The sequence below is a fragment of the Bos indicus genome, chromosome 14 (genome assembly GCF_029378745.1).
Source record: "Bos indicus isolate NIAB-ARS_2022 breed Sahiwal x Tharparkar chromosome 14, NIAB-ARS_B.indTharparkar_mat_pri_1.0, whole genome shotgun sequence".
Classification (NCBI taxonomy): domain Eukaryota; kingdom Metazoa; phylum Chordata; class Mammalia; order Artiodactyla; family Bovidae; genus Bos; species Bos indicus.
The window spans coordinates 75,019,337-75,044,382 of NC_091773.1; the positions used below are offsets into that span (position 1 = coordinate 75,019,337).

At 39.0% G+C, this 25,046-nt stretch overlaps 1 protein-coding gene across 1 annotated transcript in view; it reads left to right on the forward strand.

The window, feature by feature from the left end:
* Positions 1-25,046, forward strand: part of MMP16 (matrix metallopeptidase 16) — a 407,510-nt gene that overhangs the window by 343,009 nt on the left and 39,455 nt on the right. Inside the window, exon 7 of the mRNA XM_019973934.2 lies at positions 9,979-10,117. Coding sequence (XP_019829493.1) covers positions 9,979-10,117 — 139 coding nt within the window. The remainder of the gene's footprint in view (positions 1-9,978; positions 10,118-25,046) is intronic.

Consider the following 25,046-nt stretch of genomic DNA (forward strand, 5'->3'; position numbering starts at 1 on the left):
TTTCATGTGAATTTGTATCCTCATGAAGAAATGCAGGCAGGATAATGTATTCTCAATTGAACTTTTAGCTATATCCCAACATACAAGTTGTAAATAATCATAGCTAAAATGAATATTTGAAATGCATGTGATTGAGCAAGGAGGGATATACTCACCAAATTAAATGCTTTTCATAAACTTCACCTTTTTTTTTTTTAACACTTGGAGACTAATTTGGTTTACTGTTTATTATCTGCCATATTGTTTTATTCACTTGGCATCCTCATTCTGGGATATATATGCTTCATTACTTACTGTTTACTACTTTACCTAAAACAAATGCCTTCTTCTTTCCAGTCATTGCAGTAATATTCTTGCCTCCTAAATTCCCCAGTGCTTTATTTTCTAAACACAAGTAAGCATCTGCCCTATACTCAGAGCATGATGCAGCTTATGTTAGACCCTTCTAATTCTGCATTTATTTTTATTTTATTTATTCCTAATTTTTGTCCTTCATCTCTATCCCTGTTTTCTTCTACATTTTATTTTATTGATCTGGCATTAGATATCTCATCAAAATACTGTTTTCATTTCAAACAGCATTTATGTGAGTTGCTTCTAGAATGGTCACTTTCCTCCTACCATTTCACCTTCCCTAGACTACACTCCCTAGTACTCTTGCCTGGGAAGTCCCATGGGCAGAGGAGCCTGGTAGGCTACAGTCCATGGGGTCACGAAGTCGGACACGACTGAGCGACTTCACTTTCACTTTTCACTTTCATGAACTAGAGAGGGAAATGGCAATCCACTCCAGTATTCTTGCCTGGAGAATCCCAGGGATGGGGGCCTAGTGGGCTGCCATCTATGGGGTCGCACAGAGTCGGACATGATTGACATAACTTAGCAGCAGTAGCAGCAGACTACACTCCACCAAGAACTGCTATAACTCCCAGTCTTTACATCTCATTTCCCCTTCTCTGAAAAAGAAGTATTTCACTTGTCCATCATTGTCCTTAGCCTGGTAGAGCATAGATTATTTTACATTAAATACCTTCCTTTGGTATGATGTGTGTGAACTTCCTTTTCTATAGTACCCCTGTGAAGGGCCTGTTAAAGTCTAGTCAATATCATCTTTCCTCATCTTCAAAGATTTCTGAAATTCTTCTTAATTTATGAATCTTCCAGCTAAGTAGAAGAGACACACCATCTCTTTTATGCAAAAATATTACCATCTTAAGCTTCTATACTTTCAGTTCAGTTCAGTTCAGTCACTCAGTTGTGTCCGACTCTCTGCAACCCCAGAGTGGTCTCTGCGACGACTGCAGCACACCAGGCTTCCCTGTCCATCACCAACACCCGGAGCTTGCCCAAACTCATGTTCATAGGGTTGGTGATGCCATCCAACCACCTCATCCTCTGTCATCCCCTTCTCCTCCTGCCTTCAATCTTTCCCAGCATCAGGGTCTTTTCCAGTGAGTCAGTTCTTCTCATCAGGTGGCCAGAGTATGCTTTCTATACTTTCACAAACTGTCCAATCTTATCTATCAATTGTATTTAATCATCTGTCATCAGATGACTTCTTGCTTAGAATAATTTTTAAAAACCATTCAACGGCATCAGTAGTTGTCCAAGCCTCCATTATTTAACTGAAAAGTTATGAAACTTACTAACATATTTGTTTTGGAGAAGATTCTGTTTTTTATTCATTTTTAAATTTTTTCTTTAACAGTAAGCAAATATTGTTCCTCATATTAGTTTCAGTTGGTAGATGTGAAACTAATAGCACATTATTATTGCGAACCAATAGCAAAAGTGATAATTTGCTATGGGTGTGCTAATGATTGTGGTAATCCGACTTCCCTCGGGACCGGTTTAGAACATCACTGTTTTATTGGACATCAGGTTGTCTGTTGAGGATTCTGAGTTTAAGGAAGGGCAGTTACCTTTCGAACTCCCTATTTAAGTAAATAAACCATCAGTAACAGCAGTAACAAAACAATAGCAACAGAAGGAATGTTTTCAAGACCATATTAGCATAAAGCAATTAGGTGTTGGTAATGAGGATTAGTCCCCCCTGTTATGGCAACAACTGCTCCTGAACTCTGAAACAAACTCCCTTAGGAATCTTTCAGGGTTTTTTGCTTCCTAGTTTCTTGGGAATTCTCCACTCCATCTACCTTTATCTCTTAGGAACAAACCTTTAATTCAACATAGGCATTTAACACCTAATTTGTTGATAAATAACTGTGTATCCCTTTGAAAGAAAAGAAGAAAAAAAAAAATTCCCTTCTAGCACATTTTTCTCCTGGGCATCTGGCCTGTTTTAATCCCTTTCCCCTTAAGCTTCTGCACTTGCTTAGAGCTTTCACATAGAGTCTATACATAACTCTTTATTTCTTCCCAGTATATATTTCTTATTGCTAATTGTCTGCTCTACATTTCACATTCTCTCAGCTCAATGAAGATCCTGCTTTTAGTATACTTAGTATTGGCGGCGGGGGGAGGGGTGGGAGGGGGTGGAATATGACTGATTGAAGAGGAAGTCGTAAAAATAACACTCCGTAGCTCTAGCTCAACTCTTGATTCTTGTTATGTCACTTCATGAAATATCCCTTACTCATGAAATAGTTTTCCCATGGCATGGCACTTTGGCCAATAGTATACTACAAGATGAAAAACAGAAGGGTCACCCACAGGGCAGGATGGAGCCCTTGGGGAATAGAGGCATAGTTTAGAGTGAATATCCCTGGAGGTGGTGAAGTCATAAATAAAGAAAGAAGGAAGTAAAGGAAGGAGAAAGGGAGGGAGAGAGAAAGCAAATGATAAAGATGCCCATTTAGAGCATATAGAAACAGGTTGGCAAATAGATAATTCCATACAGTGATCTATTTGCCATCTATTTACCACAAATAGATGGGGAAACAGTGGAAACAGAGACAGACTTTATTTTGGGGGGCTCCAAAATCACTAAAGATGGTGACTGCAGCCATGAAATTAAAGGACGCTTGTTCCTTGGAAGAAAAGCTATGACCAACATAGACAGCATATTAAAACGCAGAGACATTACTTTGCCGACAAAGGTCCGTTTAGTCAAAGCCATGGTTTTTCCAGTAGTCATGTATGGATGTGAGAGTTGGACTTTAAAAAAGGCTGAGTGCTGAAGAATTGATGCTTTTGAACTGTGGTGTTGGAGAAGACTCTTGAGAGTCCCTTGGACTGCAAGGAGATCCAACCAGTCCATCCTAAAGGAAATCAGTCCTGGGTGTTCATTGGAAGGGCTGATGTTGAAGCTGAAACTCCGATAGTTTGGCCACCTGATGCGAAGAGCTGACTCATATGAAAAGACCCTGATGCTGGGAGTGATTGGGGGCAGGAGGAGAAGGGGACAACAGAGGATGAGATGGTTGGATGGCATCACTGACTCAATGGACATGAGTCTGAGTAAGCTCTGGGAGTTGGTGATAGACAGGGAGGCCTGGCGTGCTGTGGTCCGTGGGGTCGCAAAAAGTCAGACGTGACTGAGCGACTGAACTGAACAACTGCACTGAGTACAGTGATCTAAGTACTCTGGTAGATATGGGTACTATACGGGCCTATGGCAAAATTTCTGTGGGGGCAGTTTAGTTAAATGCTGACAGATGAAGACCGTCCCCCAGGCCAAGGACAAGATTTGGGTTCACGTCTCCCTCACTGCTTTTCTCTCTCTTGGAGCACTTACTTAACACAGTGCTGGGCTTTGTTCCAGAACCGAGAAGTGCTGTGTTTGAATACAATAGATGAGGTACAAGTTATGATGAGACACAGGTGAGCATATAAACAAGATAATTTCAGAGAACAATAAGTATTATGAAGAAAATAAAACATGATGGGTTGATAGAAAAAGACTGAAGAGACAATTTTAGATTGGCTGGTTAAAAAACTAAATTGAATACACTGCCCTCTCAATTACCTTGAGTAAAAAAAAAACACAAAAAACAGCCTGTACTTTATTCAGCAGGAACAGAGTTTTTATTGTAAACGAGACATCTTTCTTCAGGTCAGAAATAAAGGGACGGTAATTCTTGATAGGTGTGCTAATGGCCCAGCTGTTTTCTAGCTCATTATATTCACTAAATGGTAGTTCCCATTTTATAGCAGCAGCAATAATAGCATTTCACACAGCCTTTTGAAATTATTGTTTGTCTCTGTTCCCTTCTAGGATGAATGTACATTCTTAAAGAGTTCATATTTTTGGAACTCCAGAATTGCTAGTTCAGTGGGAGGAATAAAATCTTTTCTATTTTTTTCGACTCAGTTACATGATAATATGAATTAAAATTTAGATCACCTTGCCAGTATGCATGATCCTCAGATCCCAAAGGAGAGGGGGGAAGCAACGTGTCATAGTACTGTTTGGCACGTTTGAATCTACAGTTTGTGGCTCCTTTCCCTAAATGCAAATGATGAAGCATTTTTTAGTAAAGTCTCCTTTTCTTCATCATAATCATTGCAAAGTGGTTTCTGAACAAGAGTCGATGCAAAAAGAAACAGGAAAAAAAAAATATATATCACGACCTAAAAGGAAACAGTGTCAACACACGTGTCTTTTCATGTGCTCCCCGCATTTTTGTGGTATAGAGTTTAACCACACTTAGTACAGCAATACTCCATAACCAACATTCTTTGCCTATATAAGTGGAATAAAACCAAATAGTTATAGTAGTATATTATGTATGGATAATTATTATTTTTTCACTTTAAAAAATTAGTATTCTTTTGTTAATGGTGAACAACAGGGTATGTCCGAGTCCCATACGACATGGAAAGAAAAATCTATGCATAAGCTCAAAAATGTTTGTATTGGAAGTAAAATATTACTGTTTAAGTAGGGATTCCTTTCGTAATTTTTACGCATGATGCTTTTCCATAAGTTGACTTTATAAATATGCTGGCTGTGATTGTTTTCAGTGTATCCTACCTCCTTCCTCCCTTTTTTGTAAGAACTCTGGCCAACAGGAGGTCAGAGGCAAGATACAAGCAAGCAATCTAGGACTCTGGAGAGGCAATTCCTCGTTCTTTCCTTTGCATCCTAGGCCAAAACAAAATCTACATTGTTTGAAAGGTGAAAACATGTTTTCCCATCTGCTCATGGTTCAAAGGTCTTTATATATCATACCCGTGTAGAAAATGGAGTGTGCACTAATCATCTGTCCATACCTAGCACCTTTATGTTCTTTTATGCAGCTTTTGTCTTAGACAGTTCACTTACTTTTACTTGTTGGCCAAGGCAAATGATGGAAAACACGAGGAGGAGAGTAAAAGCCAGTGTAGGGGGTGGAATGAAGGCTTTCAGTTTTAGATAAGGTGATCAGAGAAGGTTTCCTCTGAAAGGAAATTTGCACAGAGACCTAAATCTCATTTTAAATTTATTCTCTCTGCAAATTAGACACAAGCCCCCCACCTTTTTTTTTGAAATGGTAATCTATAGTGATCATGGTGTGCATTTGCATCCTCTGTGACAGAAAGCTTGCTTAATTATTCTTACCACTGAATCCTGCTAAGCAGAGAAGTTGTGAACATATTAAGTAGAATCACAACTGGAAAATCTGCAATATATATGGCTCTCTGCCAAGGCTACTGTCAATGAAAAATAGTCATGAACTCACCTATGCTTCTGCATTACCTTGAAAAGATCTGCAGATTGGGTCTGCTTATCTTGAGGCAGAAATTTCATTTCTTCCTTCGTTAGTGGTATGTTGGGTTGTATTCTTATCTTCAGACTGCAACTTGTTTGTCCCAAAGAGGCGTTGGCCTGTCTCAATTGTGGGGAGATGCTAGAAATGTGAAGTGCTTCTCTGAGAAAAGTTTGAGTATATTCCCAGGACATTTCGTCCAATTTCTTCCGATTCGTCGGCTTAGAGAGCTTTTTGTTTTGTTTAGTTGTTCCATAAATAATTATAGTCAGTTATTTCTTTGTTAGAATCCAGTAGTTTACAGCAATTTTATTTTAGGATATATATTACCATAATTTTAAAATGTTTTATATGGAGATTGGAAAGACTTCACCACTCAGTTAAAACCCCTGTTGCAGATAGACCAAAATGCTTTTGTTTTTGCTTTAAATTATCAGAATATCATGTGTCCACATAGTATTGACATTAAACTCTGGGCCTTACTGCCCATATGTATTTTATTAGATCAATCTTTTCATGACATAATTTTTATCTTAAAATCACATAAATGTGCCTCCTGCATGTTGATCAAAACATTTATCAATTCAAGCTGCTTAATATTATGGAAATTATGAACAGAAAGTTAAAAACATACCATTTCTGTCCTTTAGTGTGTCCATCTTGGCATGAAATGTTCCCTTGGTATCTCTAATTTTCTTGAAGAGATCTCTAGTAATATGCAGAGTTCAGTTCAGTCCAGTTCAGTTCAGTCGCTCAGTCGTGTCCGACTCTTTGCGACCCTGTGAATTGCAGCATGCCAGGCAATGGCACCCCACTCCAGTACTCTTGCCTGGAAAATCCCATGGATGGAGGAGCCTGGTAGGCTGCAGTCCATGGGGTCGGGAAGAGTCGGACACGACTGAGCGACTTGACTTTCACTTTTCACTTTCATGCATTGGAGAAGGAAATGGCAACCCACTCCAGTGTTCTTGCCTGGAGAATCCCAGGGACGGGGGCGCCTGGTTGGCTGCCGTCTATGGGGTCGCACAGAGTTGGACACGACTGAAGCAACTTAGCAGCAGCAGCAGGCCTCCCTGTCCATCACCAACTCGCATATTTCACCCAAACTCATGTCAATCGAGTTGGTGATGCCATCCAGCCATCTCATCCTCTGTCGTCCCCTTCTCCTCCTGCCCCCAATCCCTCCCAGCATCAGGGTCTTTTCCAAAGAGTCAACTCTTCGTATGAGGTGGCCAAAATATTGGAGTTTCAGCTTTAGCATCATTCCTTCCAAATAACACCCAGGACTGATCTTTAGAATGGACTGGTTGGATCTCCTTGCAGTCCAAGGGACTCTCAAGAGTCTTCTCCAACACCACAGTTCAAAAGCATCAATTCTTTGGCGCTCAGCTTTCTTCACAGTCCAACTCTTACATTCATACATGACCACTGGAAAAACCATAGCCTTGACTAGACGGACCTTTGTTGACAAAGTAATGTCTCTGCTTTTGAATATGCTATCTAGGTTGGTCATAACTTTCCTTCCAAGGAGTAAGCATCTTTTAATTTCATGGCTGCAGTCACCATCTGCAGTGATTTTGGAGCCCGAAAATATAAAGTCTGATACTGTTTCCACTGTTTCCCCATCTATTTCCCACAAGTGATGGGACCAGATGCCATGATCTTCGTTTTCTGAATGTTGAGCTTTAATCCAACTTTTTCACTCTCCTCTTTCACTGACATCAGGATGCAGAGTACATCATGCTAAATGCTGGGCTAGATGAATCACAAGCTGGAATCAAGTTTCCTGGGAGAAATATCAACAACCTCAGATATGTAGATCATACTACTCTAATTACAGAAAGTGAAGTCAGGAGGTAAAGTGACTTTTGAGGAGGTTGAAAGAGGAGAGTGAAAAAGCTGACTTGAAACTCAACATTAAAGAACTAAGATCATGGCATCCCATCTCATAGCTTCATGGCAAATAGAAGGGGAGAAAGTGGAGGCAGTGACAGACTTTATTTTCTTGGGCTCCAAAATCACTGTGATGGTGACTGCATCCATGAAGTTAAGGGATGCTTGCTCCTTAGAAGGAAAGCTGTGGTAAATCTAGACAGCATATTAAAAAGTGGAGACATCACTTTGCCAACAAAAGTCCGTCTAGTCAAAGCTATGGTTTTTCCAGTAGTCATGTATGGATGTGAGAGTTGCACTATAAAGAAAGCTGAGCACTGAAGAATTGATACTTTTGAACCATGGTGTTGGAGAAGACTCTTGAGAGTCCCTTGGACTGCAAGGAGATCCACCCAGTCCATCCTAAAGGAAATCAGTCCTGAATACTCATTGGAAAGACTGTTGCTGAAGCGGAAACTCCAATACTTTGGCTACCTGATGTGAAGAGCTGACTCATTGGAAAAGACACTGATGCTGGGAAAGATTGAAAGCGGGAGGAGAAGGGGACAGCAGAGGATGAGATGACTGGATGGCGTCACTGACTGAGTGGACATGAGTTTGAATAAACTCTGGAAGTTGGTGATGGTCAGGAAGGCCTGGTGTGCTATAGTCCATGTGGTCTCAAAGAATCGGACACAACCGAGTGACTGAGCTGATTCCAGTAGTCAAGTATGTATTATGAGACTTTATCCTTAAAGAAGGTTGATGACTGAAGAATTGATGCTTTGAAATTGTGGTGCTGGAGAAGACTCTTGAGAGTCCTTTGAACTTCAAGGAGATCAAACCAGTCAATCCTAAAGGAAATCAAACCTGAATATGCATTGGCAAGATTGATGGTGAAGCTGATACTTTGGCCATCTGATGCGAAGAGCCGACACATTGGAAAAGACCTTCATGCTAGGGACCATTGAAGACAAAAGGCGAAGGAGGTGGCTGAGGATAAGATGGTTAGATAGTATCACCAACTCAGTGAACATGAAATTGAGCATATTCTGGGAGTTGCTGCTGCTGCTGCTGCTAAGTCGCTTCAGTCGTGTCCGACTCTGTGCAACCCCAGAGACGGCAGCCCACCAGGCTCCCCCGTCCCTGGGATTCTCCAGGCAAGAACACTGCAGTGGGTTGCCATCTTCTCCAATGCATGAAAGTGAAAAGTGAAAGTGAAGTCACTCAGTCGTGTCCGACTCTTAGCGACCCCATGGACTTCAGCCCACCAGGCTCCTCTGTCCATGGGATTTTCCAGGCAAGAGTACTGGAGTGGGGTGCCATTGCCTTCTCCGATTCTGAGAGTTAGTGGAGGCCAAAAGAGTCTGACATGCTGCAGTCTATGAGGTCACAAAAAGTAATGCATGACTTAGCAACTTAACAACAACCACATAATTTCCAGTGAAACCTTGCTTGAAATATAATGAAATATTTAATTTTGATTTATTGAACACTAATTTTTAAAATACACCTGTTTTTATAATATTAAACCACTTTGGATAGTCTATAAATTATTCCAAAATTTTCAATAGAAACCAATTTAATGTCATCGGATATAACTTTTGGGGGAATAATTTTTGCCCTTAGTCAGAATTTATGGTGAAAAATATATTGTGTTTTGTCTAAAAAGTAAAAAATATTCATAAATATCTGCTTCAGGGCAAGGCAGATACATAATTCGCTGGTGATAATAGTAAACACATTTAATATAAAATGACCTGTGGTATGACTGAGTGAAGTATAGGTTATTATGACAGCAAATAGAAGTAATTGACCTATTCTTTAATCCACTCTAATGATCTTCCTTCAAGATTCCTTTGTTCAGTATAATTTATACTGTAAAAATTATACAGTGATAATTTATATAGTGTGTATATATATATATATATAATGACAGTATAATTTATTGTCCAAACACGATACATTTGAAGGTGAAAGAGGACTCTATTTATAATTACATGAGACAGTCGTATAACATGGGCATACGAGGAGGTATGGCCTCCCTATTTTATCCCAGCACTTTAGGTGTAGAGACCTTGCATGTGTCTATAAATACAAAGGTGCATATGTGTTGCTATGCTGCTTTTATATTTTGGAAAGCTCACTTAATCCACAAATCTGGCAGGGTCTTGTCTGTGCTACCTCTGTTTTTCATCTAGAGATGATGTAAACTACTAAGATTAAGTACTTGTACGTTATCTTCTTAAACACAATGTGTAGATTAGGCACTGGGTAGTTTACTACAAGAATCTTTGTGATCATTGTGGGCAAGTTGTTCAACTGATTATTTGACTGTTTTGATGCAGGACAGTGATAACAGCGCTAGCACTACCTGTAAAAGCGTTAAACCATTGTCCAGGGAAGTTTCTGGAGGCCTCGCTTTTGTTGAGAGTTGCTTCTGTTTGCTCTGCAGGACCAGTGGTTTTGGCGAGTGAGAAACCATAGGGTGATGGACGGATACCCCATGCAGATCACTTACTTCTGGCGGGGCTTGCCTCCTAGTATTGATGCCGTTTATGAAAACAGTGATGGAAATTTTGTCTTCTTTAAAGGTAAGGAATATTTCCCATGTCTTGCTCTGTTATATCCTGGTCTCATTGCCCAGGACCTTGTTGTACACATAGGGATGAATAAATAAAACCTATCGTGTGAGTTTAGGTAGCTAATTCATTCTATAAAATGAACCATATATGTTAGCTACAAATATAAATGAAGCAAGATCAAAGATAATTTTTAATTCTCTAATTTATGTTTTCTCATACAATATCCCCATTTGTAAGTCAAATTTAAGAGGCACTGTGATCACTTAGAATTTTTAGATTTGGCCTAAAGGCACCAGAGAAATAAATATACAGATTAATAAATTAATTATATAAAAGTAATTTTTCTAAGTTATTTGGTTTTTTTTTAAGAGTATTTGGGATTGCTTGCTGTTTTTACACAATGAAATTCATTTCACTTATTTTCATATATAATCTCTTCAATGTAATTCAGTCAACTTAATCTCTTTACATGATTTAGTCAATTTCTGTTAAATAGTTTTCAATAAACTAAGAAATTACTCATAAAGATAAGAAAAACCTATGAATAGAAAAAAGCCACCCAATCATTTTACCCAATAAAATCTGTTGTTTGTTATTTATCTGAGTGACAAATTTCAATTGCACAAATACTAATGTCTAGCATGCAAAAGTGAGATTATTTGAATTAAATTAAACTGAACTTAAGTCAAGTGACTGGTCCTCCCATCTTCTAAAGTTGTTCTGTGCTTAGTTGCTCAGTCATGTCTGATTCTTTGTGACCCCATGGACTGTAGCCCACCAGGCTCCTCTGTCCGTGGGGATTTTCCAGACAAGAATACTGGGGTGGGTTACCATGCCCTCCTCCAGGGAATCTTCCCAACCCAGGGACTGAACCCAGGTCTCCCGCATTGTGGGCGGATTCTTTTGCTAATATTCAAAACAGTAAGTCTTAAGTCTGTTGGGGGCAGGGGGCCCAGGGAAAAGAGACTGACTAAGTTGAAGGATTAAAAGAACTGTGAAGAGAACAAATTTGAGTTGACTTGAGGAAAAGTAGAATGCAGATTGAATGTGACTGAATGGATTACTTAAGAGTCTAAAGGACTGAGAATAAGCTTAAATAAGGATTGAGATTGTGGGAAAAGAAAAAGGAATCTTAAGCAAATAAAGCAATTATTCTCAGGACCAAACTAGAAGAATTTGTAGCAGTGATGAGACTAATGAAAATACAGGACTTGCGAGATACTTGTCACATTTTAAGTGAAGTCCAAACCACCCATATAAAATCAAGGTGTATACTCAGAATTTATTTTGTCTTTACAAATTATAACCTGAGAAAGAGGGGGTAATGTACATTAATTATAAGAATACCGTGGTCCTGAAGTCATATTGCTAATTTTGAGCACTTACTAGCTGTATAAATTATACAGCTACTCAAGTCCATGTGCCTCAGTTTCTCCACCTGGAAAATGGTGGTACTACTGTTCCCCATCTCAGGATTGAAGACTAAATTAAGAGTACATGGGAAGTGCTTGGTACAAGTAAGACCTCAATAAGTGCCAGCTGTTGCTGCTGGTGGTGCGATTACTATTAATATTATTGCCCTCCTGCTGGCTATAATAAGTATATAAAGGAAGTAGACATGTACTGTATCATTGCAGACAAAGAAAAGATACATCTGAAGGGTCTGGATCTTAGAGCCATGATATTTGGAAAAAAATTATCCTCCCCTGCATTCTTCTGTGTGTGGTAGCAGCAAAAAAAAAAAAGAGGGAAGAAGAAGCCCTGGGTAGCCTACAGCTGGAGGGCTGTCCCAGGGGGTCCCCTCTCATCCCAGGATCAATAGTGTTCTCTTACAAAACTGCCTAAGGAGAAACTGCCACAGTCCTAAATCAGTGTTCCTTCAGTTCTTTATTGCCGCAGGGCCTTCTCACTTTTTATCCGTGTTGCCTCTCCTCACTCCCTCACTCTGGAATGGCTAGCTCCTTTTCATCTTTCAACAGCTGGCATAAAAGGGATCTCTTCAGAGTGCACTCCCAGTCCACTCCATTTAAAGCAGTGTCTTCCAGCTTGCACCAGCCCTTGCAAAATGTGAAATTACCTGTAGCATTCAAATGTAAATTTCATGACAGATGGAACTGGTTTCTATTTTCTTACACACCACTGTGTTTTCAGTGCCCAGAGCAGTGTTGGGTACATAGTAGGTGCTCAACACACATTTTAATAAAAGTGATACGGTTAAACATTTCTTTGACTCAGTATGGTGTTTCTTATGTCGAGATGCTAACAGAACAACTCTGTCTCTTGTCACATATATACTTCTGAATGTTTAGCTTGTCAGTAGTGCCTCTTAATATACTGTCATTATAAAGAAATGTCTAATCTTAAAACTTTGCCACTCCAAGGACCCTGCTACTATGCTTCCTTCTCACATTACCTTCAAATAAAGTTGTGGACACGCAGCTCCTTTATTCCAGATGCCATTGCTTATCCAGAGGGAGCCAGAAGCTCTGGTTGCTTCCAATAAGACTATTCCTTTTTCTGGTATCTATCTCATTATTGTCTCATTAAGAGTCCCAGAACTCTGGGCTTTGGGTGACACACCACCCCCTTTCTTATCTTTCTTGAAGCAATCACACAATCAAAATCCCTGTTCCAGTTTGCCACCATCTCTTAATGGCCTTTATCACCTGAAAGTGTAGGTAATCAGATCATCTCTTTCATCTCAAGACCATCATCGCCAACTTGCTCTAGGGACACTGAGACCACTTCATCTCTAGTGATCCAACTTCCCTCCCTGTTTAATTTTTTACATATTGTCTGGTAAACTATATGCTTCACTTGTTTATCACTCATCTGTATCCTTCTCACTGGAATATCGGCTCATAAGGTCCAGATCTCTAGTTCATTATTTATTTATTTATTTCATTTTAATACTGTTATTTCCAGTACCTCAAACCAGGAGTTGATAAACTTTTCTCGGTAATGACCAAATAGCAAATATTTCAGCCTTTGAAGCCTGTACTATCTCAATTACATATCCTTTTATTTTTCAACCTTCAAAAATGTAAATACTCTTCTTAGATTGTGGGCTGTACAAAAACAGGAGCTTGTCCTAGTTGCTGGACTCTGTTATAATCAATGTCTGGAATGCAGTAAACACTAAACAAATAATTATTGAATGGATGAAGTATAAAACGCAAGACCTAATCTGTGTTTGTATTCACAGCTCTACACAAGTTGGTCTCAGCCTCTACCAGTCATCCTGAATGACTGTTACTAATGTATTTAAGCATTATTCTTCTCCAAGTTGTTCTTTTCTTGGTCCTCTTTCTCTTTGTTTCTTTCTCCTTGTTTTTCTCTTCTTCTAATATGTACTATGTGCATGCGTGCTCAGTCGCTGACTCTTTGCAACCCTGTAGACTGTAGCCCACCAGAGTCCTCTGTCCATGGGATTTTTCAGGCAAGAATGCTGAAGTAAGTTACCATTTTCACCTCCAGGGGGGCTTCCTGATGCAAGGATCTAACCTGTACCTCCTGCCTTATGCAGTGGAAGTTGTCAATACACAATTATAAAAACATATATAGATGCAGTCAGTTTTATATTCATAGAATTTTATTGCTTTTTGATATGCAAAGATGTAGTATCAGTGTTGTCTTTGCTTCCAGCTAATATGTAACAACAGGGATCAGATTTGACCTTCCACCTAAAACCACTAAAAATTGGATAAAGTATATAAAACAATAATTTTCATGACATTGGATATCAAGAAAGGTAGTGAATCTTGAGAGTTAAAAACAAAGAGAAGTAAGCCCAGAAATTGCCCCAGCTTCCTGTCTTGAAAGAATTCTAGGCTATGGACCAACATGTAAGAATCCAGGTAGAGCTCAAAAGATTCTCTCCGTTGAGGAGACAGAGCTGAGAGTCTAGGACACCAAGGTGCCTACAGTTAACAAGACAAAGTAATGCAGAGGAAAGAGCTGTACAGACTGGAGACGTGGAGTTTTGTAGCAGAAACTCCTAACGCATGAGAGAGAGAACTGGACTGTATATGTGTGTAAGCATGCAACTGAAGTCTAGAGAAAGAATCATGAAATGGATATAAAAGAAACAAAGCCTGACACTTATATAGGGCTAACATAAGTACTTGTTGCCACCAGTCACGGGTTGTCCGTGCACACTGAACATAGTCTTGCCTCAGTAGTGGGGAATTTTATCCTAGAAGGAGCACTGTTTCATTCCTCCCTAACAAATCTTAAAACACCTGAAGTAATCACATTGTTTTCAAGTAACAGTCCTAAAACTAAGGTCAAGAATAATTGTAGGGATACAAAAATAACCATATAGTCAGGAAAAATTCACAGTGTCTGACTTTCCCCATAAGATCAGAAATAAGACAAATGTATCCACACTTTCCAACTGTATTCAATATTTTATGCATACATGCTCAGTCATGTCTGACTCTCTGTGACCCCGTGGACTATAGCCCATCAGGTACCTCTGTCCATGGAATTTCCAGGCGAGAAAACTGAAATGGATTAGCATTTGCTACTCGAGGGGATCTTCCCGACCCAGGGATTGAACCCACATCTCCTGAATTTCCAGCATTGGCAGACAGATTCTTTACCAGTGTGCCACCTGGGAAGCCCCATTCAGCATTGTACTGGATGTTACGTACTAGTGTAATAAACATGAAGTAAAACGGTATTCACAGACAATGTGATTGTCTGTGTAGAAAATTGGATGCCATCAGCCATTTATCTATAATTGGTCAGTGAGTTTAGCAAGATTGCAAGCTATACTACTATCACGCAAAAATTAATTATATTTATATACGTTTTCAAGACTGTGAAGAGTCTGAGATTTTATCCTAAGCTAACAAGTTAGCCTACCACACTTTCATGAATGTTGGTAGAAGATATGAAACTCCTGACTCAGAGAAAAAGAGAGGATCAAAAGAAGTAGCCATTTATATGAGTTCCCTGAGCCCCAGTTCTCAAGGGTGATGTGAAATTGACCCATTGAAATACTTGTAATCAGATATGTGAAGGAGAGGAACCACAAGCTTAGCAAACCTAAATGTTTTATAATAAGCTGTAAACGACCCAAATTTTCCCCAGAGGGAGGCATTTTATTTATTTTACTGAAAAGTAAGCAAATTCTCCCTTTACTATGGAGGGAGATTCTTTCTTTATAACCCAAGATTGTTGATACACTAACATCTTTGAAAATAAAGTCCAAAAGAGAGACACTATCAGTGCCTCTGCTCATGAGAGGTGCTGAGAAGCAAGTGACCTACAGAGAATTGTCTTCCATCAGATACTAGCAAACAATAATCAATAATTGAAATTTTTTAAACATTATAAAGGCAAATTACAAAGGCATCAAAATACCAAATATTTAGGGATAAAGCCAAATAACATGTGGATCGCCTATACACTGAAAACTACAAAAAAATTGGTAAATGAAACTAAAGAATACAAATAAATGGACAAATGTGACTTATTCATAGGTTTGACAAGTTGAATCCTGCCAAATTTATTGGATTCCTAACCACTGGACTGCCAGGGTATTCCCTCAAGTCTTACTTTAAAGTGATATTAGTCAAAACAGCATGACATTGGTGTAAAGATAGAAAATATATATATATAAGAGAATAAATTATATAAATATACAAATAATATATATATAAAATATAGAGAATCCAGAAATAAACTAAAAACATATATGAACAAGTAATTTCTCACAATAGTACAAAGGAAATTTAGTGGGAAACATAATTTTTCAACAAATGATGGTGAAAGCATGGGATGTTCACATGCAAAAAAACAAGTAAATAAACTAATGGAACAACAGACTGGTTCCAAATAGGAAAAGGAGTACGTCAAGGCTGTATATTGTCACCCTGCTTATTTAGCTTATATGCAGAATACATCATGGGAAACACTGGGCTGGAAGAAGCACAAGCTGGAATCAAGATTGCCAGGATAAATATCAATAACCTCAGATATGCAGATGATACCACCCTTATAGCAGAAAGTGGAGAGGAACTAAAGAGCCTCTTGATGAAAGTGAAAGAGAAGAGTGAAAAAGTTGACTTAAAGCTGAACATTCAGAAAACTAAGATCAAGGCATCTGGTCCCATCACTTCATGGGCAATAGATGGGGAAACAGTGGAAACAGTGTCAGACTTTATTTTGGGGGGCTCCAAAATCACTGCCAGAGAAGGCAATGGCACCCCACTCCAGTACTCTTGCCTGGAAAACCCCATGGACGGAGGAGCCTGGTAGGCTGCAATGCATGGGGTCGCTAAGAGTCAGACATGACTGAGCAACTTCACTTTCACTTTTCACTTTCATGCATTGGAGAAGAAAATGGCAACTCACTCCAGTGTTCTTGCCTGGAGAATCCCAGGGACGAGGGAGCCTGGTGGGCTGCCATCTGTGGGGTCACACAGAGTTGGACACGACTGAAGTGACTTAGCAGCAAAATCACTGCAGATGGTGATTGCAGCCATGGAATTAAAAGACTCTTACTCCTTGGAAGGAAAGTTATGACCAACCTAGATAGCATATTGAAAAGCAGACACATTACTTTGCCAACAAAGGTCCGTCTAGTCAAGGCTATGGTTTTTCCAGTGGTCATGTATGGATGTGAGAGTTGGACTGTGAAGAAAACTGAGCACCAAAGAATTGATGCTTTTGAACTGTGGTGTTGGAGAAGACTCTTGAGAGTCCCTTGGACTGCAAGGAGATCCAACCAGTCCATCCTGAAGGAGATTAGTCCTGGGTGTTCTTTGGAAGGAACGATGCTAAAGCTAAAACTCCAATACTTTCAACCTCATCGGAAGAGTTGACTCATTGGAAAAGACTCTGATGTGGCAGGGATTGGGGGCAGGAGGAGAAGGGGAGGACAGAGGATGAGATGGCTGGATGGCATCACTGACTCAATGGACGTGAGTCTGAGTCAACTCCAGGAGTTGGTGATGGACAGGGAGGCCTGGCGTGCTGCGATTCATGGGGTCGCAAAGAGTCGGACACAACTGAGCGACTGAACTGAACTGAACTGAGTCCACGGCTTGTGCCATGTGTGAAAGTGATTCTAAGTGGTTCAAACCTGAATGTGAGACATATGACTGTAACACAACTAGGAAAAAAACGGGATTAAAATATACATGACTTTGACTTAAGCCAAAATTTCTTATATTTGATGCCAAAATCACAATTCATAAAAGAAAATGGTAAATTGGACAACATCAACATCTTTAAAATTTGCTCTTCAGTGACACCAAGAGTATAAAAAGACATGCCATCAGTGAGGAGACAATATTTGAAAATCACATATATTAGGAAAGATTTGTTTGTATCTAGCGTATGTAAGGAACTCTCAGAATTCAATAAAAAGAAAACAAGCGGCTCAGAAGTGAGCAAAGGCCTGGAAAAGAAACTTTAACAAGGATGATAAATGGATGCCAAGAAAGCACATGAAAAGATGCTAAGCAGTACTAGTCGTTCAGTTCAGTTCAGTTCAGTAGCTCAGTCGTGTCCAACTCTCTGTGACCCCATGCATCACAGCACGCCAGGCCTCCCTGTCCATCATCAACTTGCATATTTCACCCAAACTCATGTCAATCGAGTTGGTGATGCCATCCAACCATCTCATCTTCTGTCTTCCCCTTCTCCTGACCCCAATCCCTCCCAGCATCAGAGTCTTTTCCAGTGAGTCAACTCCTCGCATAAGGTAGCCAAAGTCTTGGAGTTTCAGTTTTAGCATCAGTCCTTCCAAAGAACACCATGACTGATGTCCTTTAGGATGGACTGGTTGGAGCTCCTTGCAGTCCAAGGGACTCTCAAGAGTCTTCTCCAACACCACAGTTCAAAAGCATCAATTCTTTGGTGCTCAGCTTTCTTCACAGTTCAACTCTCACACCCATACATGACCACTGGAAAAACCATAGCCTTGACTAGATGGCCTTTGTTGGCAAAGTAATGTCTCTGCTTTTGAATATGCTATTTAGGTTGGTCATAATTTCCCTTCCAAGGAGTAAGCGTCTTTTAATTTCATGGCTGCAATCACCATCTGCAGTGATTTTGGAGCCCCCCAAAATAAAGTCTGACACTGTTTCCAATGTTTCCCCATCTATTTCCCATGAAGTGATGGGACCGGATGCCATGATCTTAGTTTTTTGAATGCTGAGCTTTAAGCCAACTTTTTCACTCTCCTCTTTCACTTTCATCAAGAGGCTTTCTAGTTCCTCTTCACTTTCTGCCATAACGGTGGTGTCATGTGCCTATCTGAGGTTATTGATATTTCTCCTGGCAATCTGATACCAGCTTGTGCTTCTTCCAGCCCAGCGTTTCTCATGACATACTCTGCTATAACTTAAATAAGCAGGGTGACAGTATACAGCCTTGACGTACTGCTTTTCTATTTGGAACCAGTCTGTTGTTCCATGTCCAGTTCTAATTGTTGCTTCCTTACCTGCAGATAGGTTTCTCAAGAGGCAGGTCAGGTGGTCTGGCATTCCCATCTCTTTCAGAATTTTCCACAGTTTATTGTGATCCACACAGTCAAAGGCTTTGGCATAGTCAATAAATCAGAAATAGATGTTTTTCTGGAACTCTCTTGCTTTTTCCATGATCCAGTGGATGTTGGCAATTAGGAAATACAAATTAAAACCTTTATGAGATGCATATTTGTTACAATGACTAAATTTAAAAAGACTGACCAGGCCAAAGTAACCCTGCCAATTTGACAATTCTTTTAAAAGTTAAGCATATAGAATCCTTTGCAATCAGAAATTTTCCCAAGATAAATGAAAACATTTGTGCAAAAACATATACACAAATACTCCAAGCAGACATATTTGTGATAAAAACTGGAAACCATTTATTCTAAATAGGTTAATGGATAAACAAACTATGGTATAGATGTATAACAGAATACTTGTCAGCAATAAAAAAGGATGAAGTACTGATTCATACTATAAATGAATGAGATTCAAATAATTACACTGAGTTTAAAAATTCTGACAAAAAATATACGTGTTGTACTATTACATTAACATAAAATTCTAGAAAGTGGAAAGTAATCTCTGGTGATAGTAAATACCTCAATGGGTGCCTGAGGAAAAATGAGATAGATTTGGGCAGTAACAAATAGAGAGGGGCATGAGAAAATATTTGAGGATGATGAATATTTTCATTATTTTGATTGTCTACATACATTGGATATGTTGACATATCCAATATATACATACATTGGATATACATATATTGAAACTTAAATTATTTGTTGCTAACATGCTGTTTATTGCTTGTTGTCTGAGTTTATGTTGGGATAGTTTCAGCAAATATTTCATTAATTTAAAAATATTGGTGACCATGGGTGGTAAAATTTTGTTCCTTCATTGTCCCATAGCATATTAATTATGAGCATCCAAATTTGCTTTTATGATTCAGTCACTTACTTAAACCTGGTGCTAATCAGGCAGTCTGTCCCTGATGGCACAGATGCCTTATTCCTCAGCAGCCTCTCTTCTTGGTTAAAGTTCTTGTGCTAGTGAGAACAGTGACATGAGAAATTAACTAAATATTAATGTAGAATTAATTAATTTACTACATATATCATATTCAAAACTTTATATAATACCAATTTAATTTCAGTGTTACAATTTACAATGATTATAATGTATTTTCCAATAAGTGTTTCTATTAGAACTGACTTTGTAAAATATATTGATGCCAACATTATGAATAACTTCATCTTTGCTATTTTATATTATTATTTATGTTCTATTTTTCTCTCTATTCTAATTTCTTTAGTCTTATTTTTTTTCTATTTATATTTTACCATTTTATCGCATTTTTGCATAATGAAGCAAGGTATAAGTATGTATATAAATACTAATATTTTAAGGAATTTTCTTGTCAACCTCACATATGTAGCTGTAGTTTGTCCTTAGAAACCACTTCTTAATATCTCCCTTCACTGGTCAGCATGCTGCTCAGTGTAGCTGCATATTGTGTAAGGCTAGGAAAGGGCGCTTTTCATTCCAGTCCCAAAGAAGAGCAATGCCAAAGAATGCTCAAGCTACCATACAGTTGTGCTCATCTCCCATGCTACTAAGGTTATGCTCAAAATCCTTCAAGCTAGGTTTCAGCAGTTAGTGATCCAACAACTTCCAGTACAGCTGGGTTTAGAAAAGGCAGAGGAACCAAAGATCAAATTGGCAACATTTGATGGATCATAGAGAAAACAAGGAGATTCTACCTGGATCATAGACAAAGCAAGGGAATTCCAGGAAAACATCTACTTCTGTTTCATTGACTACACTAAAGCATTTAACAGTGTGAATCAAAACAAACTGTGGAAAATTCTTAAAAAGATGGGAATACCAGACCACCTTAACTGTCTTCTGAGCAACCTGTATTCAGGTCAAGAAGCAGCAGTTAGAACCAGACATGGAACAATGGACTGGTTCCAAATTGGGAAAGGAGTACAGTCAAGGCTGTATATTGTCACCCTGCTTATTTGACTTACATGCAGAATATATCATGCAAAATGAGAGGCTGGATGAATCACAAGCTGGAATCAAGTTTTCTTGAGGCACAAAACCAGAAATATAGACCAATGGAACACGATAGAAAGCCTAGAGATAAACCCATGCACCTATGGGTACCTTATTTTTGACAAAGGAGGCAAGAATATACAATGGGGCAAAGACAGCCTCTTCAATAAATAGTGGTGGGAAAACTGGACAGCTACATGTAAAAGAATGAAATTAGAACACTTCCTAATACCATCAGTTCAGTTCAGTTCAGTCGCTCAGTCGTGTTTGACTCTTTGTGACCCCATGAATCGCAGCACGCCAGGCCTGCCTGTCCATCACCAACTCCTGGAGTTCACTCAAACTCACGTCCATTGAGTTGGTGATGCCATCCAGCCATCTCATCCTCTGTCGTCCCCTTCTCCTCCTGCCCCCAATCCCTCCCAGCATCAGAGTCTTTTCCAATGAGTCAACTCTTCCCATGAGGTGGCCAAAGTACTGGAGTTTCAGCTTTAGCATCATACCTTCCAAAGAACACCCAGAGCTGATCCCCTTTAGAATGGACTGGCTGGATCTCCTTGCAGTCCAAGGGACTCTCAAGAGTCTTCTCCAACACCACAGTTCAAAAGCATCAATTCTTTGGTGCTCAGCTTTCTTCACAGTTCAACTCTCACATCCATACATGACCACTGGAAAAACCATAGCCTTGACTAGATGGCCTTTGTTGGCAAAGTAATGTCTCTGCTTTTTAATATGCTATTTAGGTTGGTCATAATTTCCCTTCCAAGGAGTAAGCGTCTTTTAATTTCATGGCTGCAGTCACCATCTGCAGTGATTTTGGAGCCCCCCAAAATAAAGTCTGACACTGTTTCCAATGTTTCCCCATCTATTTCCCATGAAGTGATGGGACCGGATGCCATGATCTTCGTTTTCTGAATGCTGAGCTTTAAGCCAACTTTTTCACTCTCCTCTTTCACTTTCATCGAGAGGCTTTTTAGTTCCTCTTCACTTTCTGCCATAAGGGTGGTGTCATGTGCATATCTGAGGTTATTGATATTTCTCCGGGCAATCTGATACCAGCTTGTGCTTCTTCCAGCCCAGCGTTTCTCATGACATACTCTGCTATAACTTAAATAAGCAGGGTGACAATATACAGCCTTGACGTACTGCTTTTCTATTTGAAACCAGTCTGTTGTTCCATGTCCAGTTCTAATTGTTGCTTCCTGACCTGCAGATAGGTTTCTCAAGAGGCAGGTCAGGTGGTCTGGTATTCCCATCTCTTTCAGAATTTTCCACAGTTTATTGTGATCCACACAGTCAAAGGCTTTGGCATAGTCAATAAATCAGAAATAGATGTTTTTCTGGAACTCTCTTGCTTTTTCCATGATCCAGTGGATGTTGGCAATTAGGAAATACAAATTAAAACCTTTATGAGATGCATATTTGTTACAATGACTAAATTTAAAAAGACTGACCAGGCCAAAGTAACCCTGCCAATTTGACAATTCTTTTAAAAGTTAAGCATATAGAATCCTTTGCAATCAGAAATTTTCCCAAGATAAATGAAAACATTTGTGCAAAAACATATACACAAATACTCCAAGCAGACATATTTGTGATAAAAACTGGAAACCATTTATTCTAAATAGGTTAATGGATAAACAAACTATGGTATAGATGTATAACAGAATACTTGTCAGCAATAAAAAAGGATGAAGTACTGATTCATACTATAAATGAATGAGATTCAAATAATTACACTGAGTTTAAAAATTCTGACAAAAAATATACGTGTTGTACTATTACATTAACATAAAATTCTAGAAAGTGGAAAGTAATCTCTGGTGATAGTAAATACCTCAATGGGTGCCTGAGGAAAAATGAGATAGATTTGGGCAGTAACAAATAGAGAGGGGCATGAGAAAATATTTGAGGATGATGAATATTTTCATTATTTTGATTGTCTACATACATTGGATATGTTGACATATCCAATATATACATACATTGGATATACATATATTGAAACTTAAATTATTTGTTGCTAACATGCTGTTTATTGCTTGTTGTCTGAGTTTATGTTGGGATAGTTTCAGCAAATATTTCATTAATTTAAAAATATTGGTGACCATGGGTGGTAAAATTTTGTTCCTTCATTGTCCCATAGCATATTAATTATGAGCATCCAAATTTGCTTTTATGATTCAGTCACTTACTTAAACCTGGTGCTAATCAGGCAGTCTGTCCCTGATGGCACAGATGCCTTATTCCTCAGCAGCCTCTCTTCTTGGTTAAAGTTCTTGTGCTAGTGAGAACAGTGACATGAGAAATTAACTAAATATTAATGTAGAATTAATTAATTTACTACATATATCATATTCAAAACTTTATATAATACCAATTTAATTTCAGTGTTACAATTTACAATGATTATAATGTATTTTCCAATAAGTGTTTCTATTAGAACTGACTTTGTAAAATATATTGATGCCAACATTATGAATAACTTCATCTTTGCTATTTTATATTATTATTTATGTTCTATTTTTCTCTCTATTCTAATTTCTTTAGTCTTATTTTTTTTCTATTTATATTTTACCATTTTATCGCATTTTTGCATAATGAAGCAAGGTATAAGTATGTATATAAATACTAATATTTTAAGGAATTTTCTTGTCAACCTCACATATGTAGCTGTAGTTTGTCCTTAGAAACCACTTCTTAATATCTCCCTTCACTGGTCAGCATGCTGCTCAGTGTAGCTGCATATTGTGTAAGGCTAGGAAAGGGCGCTTTTCATTCCAGTCCCAAAGAAGAGCAATGCCAAAGAATGCTCAAGCTACCATACAGTTGTGCTCATTTCCCATGCTGCTAAGGTTATGCTCAAAATCCTTCAAGCTAGGTTTCAGCAGTTAGTGATCCAACAACTTCCAGTACAGCTGGGTTTAGAAAAGGCAGAGGAACCAAAGATCAAATTGGCAACATTTGATGGATCATAGAGAAAACAAGGAGATTCTACCTGGATCACAGACAAAGCAAGGGAATTCCAGGAAAACATCTACTTCTGTTTCATTGACTACATTAAAGCATTTAACAGTGTGAATCAAAACAAACTGTGGAAAATTCTTAAAAAGATGGGAATACCAGACCACCTTAACTGTCTTCTGAGCAACCTGTATTCAGGTCAAGAAGCAGCAGTTAGAACCAGACATGGAACAATGGACTGGTTCCAAATTGGGAAAGGAGTACAGTCAAGGCTGTATATTGTCACCCTGCTTATTTGACTTACATGCAGAATATATCATGCAAAATGAGAGGCTGGATGAATCACAAGCTGGAATCAAGTTTTCTTGAGGCACAAAACCAGAAATATAGACCAATGGAACACGATAGAAAGCCTAGAGATAAACCCATGCACCTATGGGTACCTTATTTTTGACAAAGGAGGCAAGAATATACAATGGGGCAAAGACAGCCTCTTCAATAAATAGTGGTGGGAAAACTGGACAGCTACATGTAAAAGAATGAAATTAGAACACTTCCTAATACCATCAGTTCAGTTCAGTTCAGTCGCTCAGTCGTGTTTGACTCTTTGTGACCCCATGAATCGCAGCACGCCAGGCCTACCTGTCCATCACCAACTCCTGGAGTTCACTCAAACTCACGTCCATTGAGTTGGTGATGCCATCCAGCCATCTCATCCTCTGTCGTCCCCTTCTCCTCCTGCCCCCAATCCCTCCCAGCATCAGAGTCTTTTCCAATGAGTCAACTCTTCCCATGAGGTGGCCAAAGTACTGGAGTTTCAGCTTTAGCATCATACCTTCCAAAGAACACCCAGAGCTGATCCCCTTTAGAATGGACTGGCTGGATCTCCTTGCAGTCCAAGGGACTCTCAAGAGTCTTCTCCAACACCACAGTTCAAAAGCATCAATTCTTCAGTGCTCGGCTTTCTTCACAGTCCAACTCTAACATCCATACATGACCACTGGAAAAACCATAGCCTTGACTAGATGGACCTTTTTTGGCAAAGTAATGTCTCTGCTTTTCAATATGCTATCTAGGTTGGTCATAACTTTCCTTCCAAGGAGTAAGCGTCTTTTAATTTCATGGCTGCAATCACCATCTGCAGTGATTTTGGAGCCCCCCAAAATAAAGTCTGACACTATTTCCAATGTTTCCCCATCTATTTCCCATGAAGTGATGGGATCAGATGCCATGATCTTAGTTTTCTGAATGTTGAGCTTTAAGCCAACTTTTTTACTCTCCTCTTTCACTTTCATCAAGAGCCTCTTTAGTTCCTCTTCACTTTCTGCCGGCAATGTTGATTCCAGCTTGTGCTTCTTCCAGCCCAGCATTTCTCATGACGTACTCTGCATATAAGTTAAATAAGCAGAGTGACAATATGCAGCCTT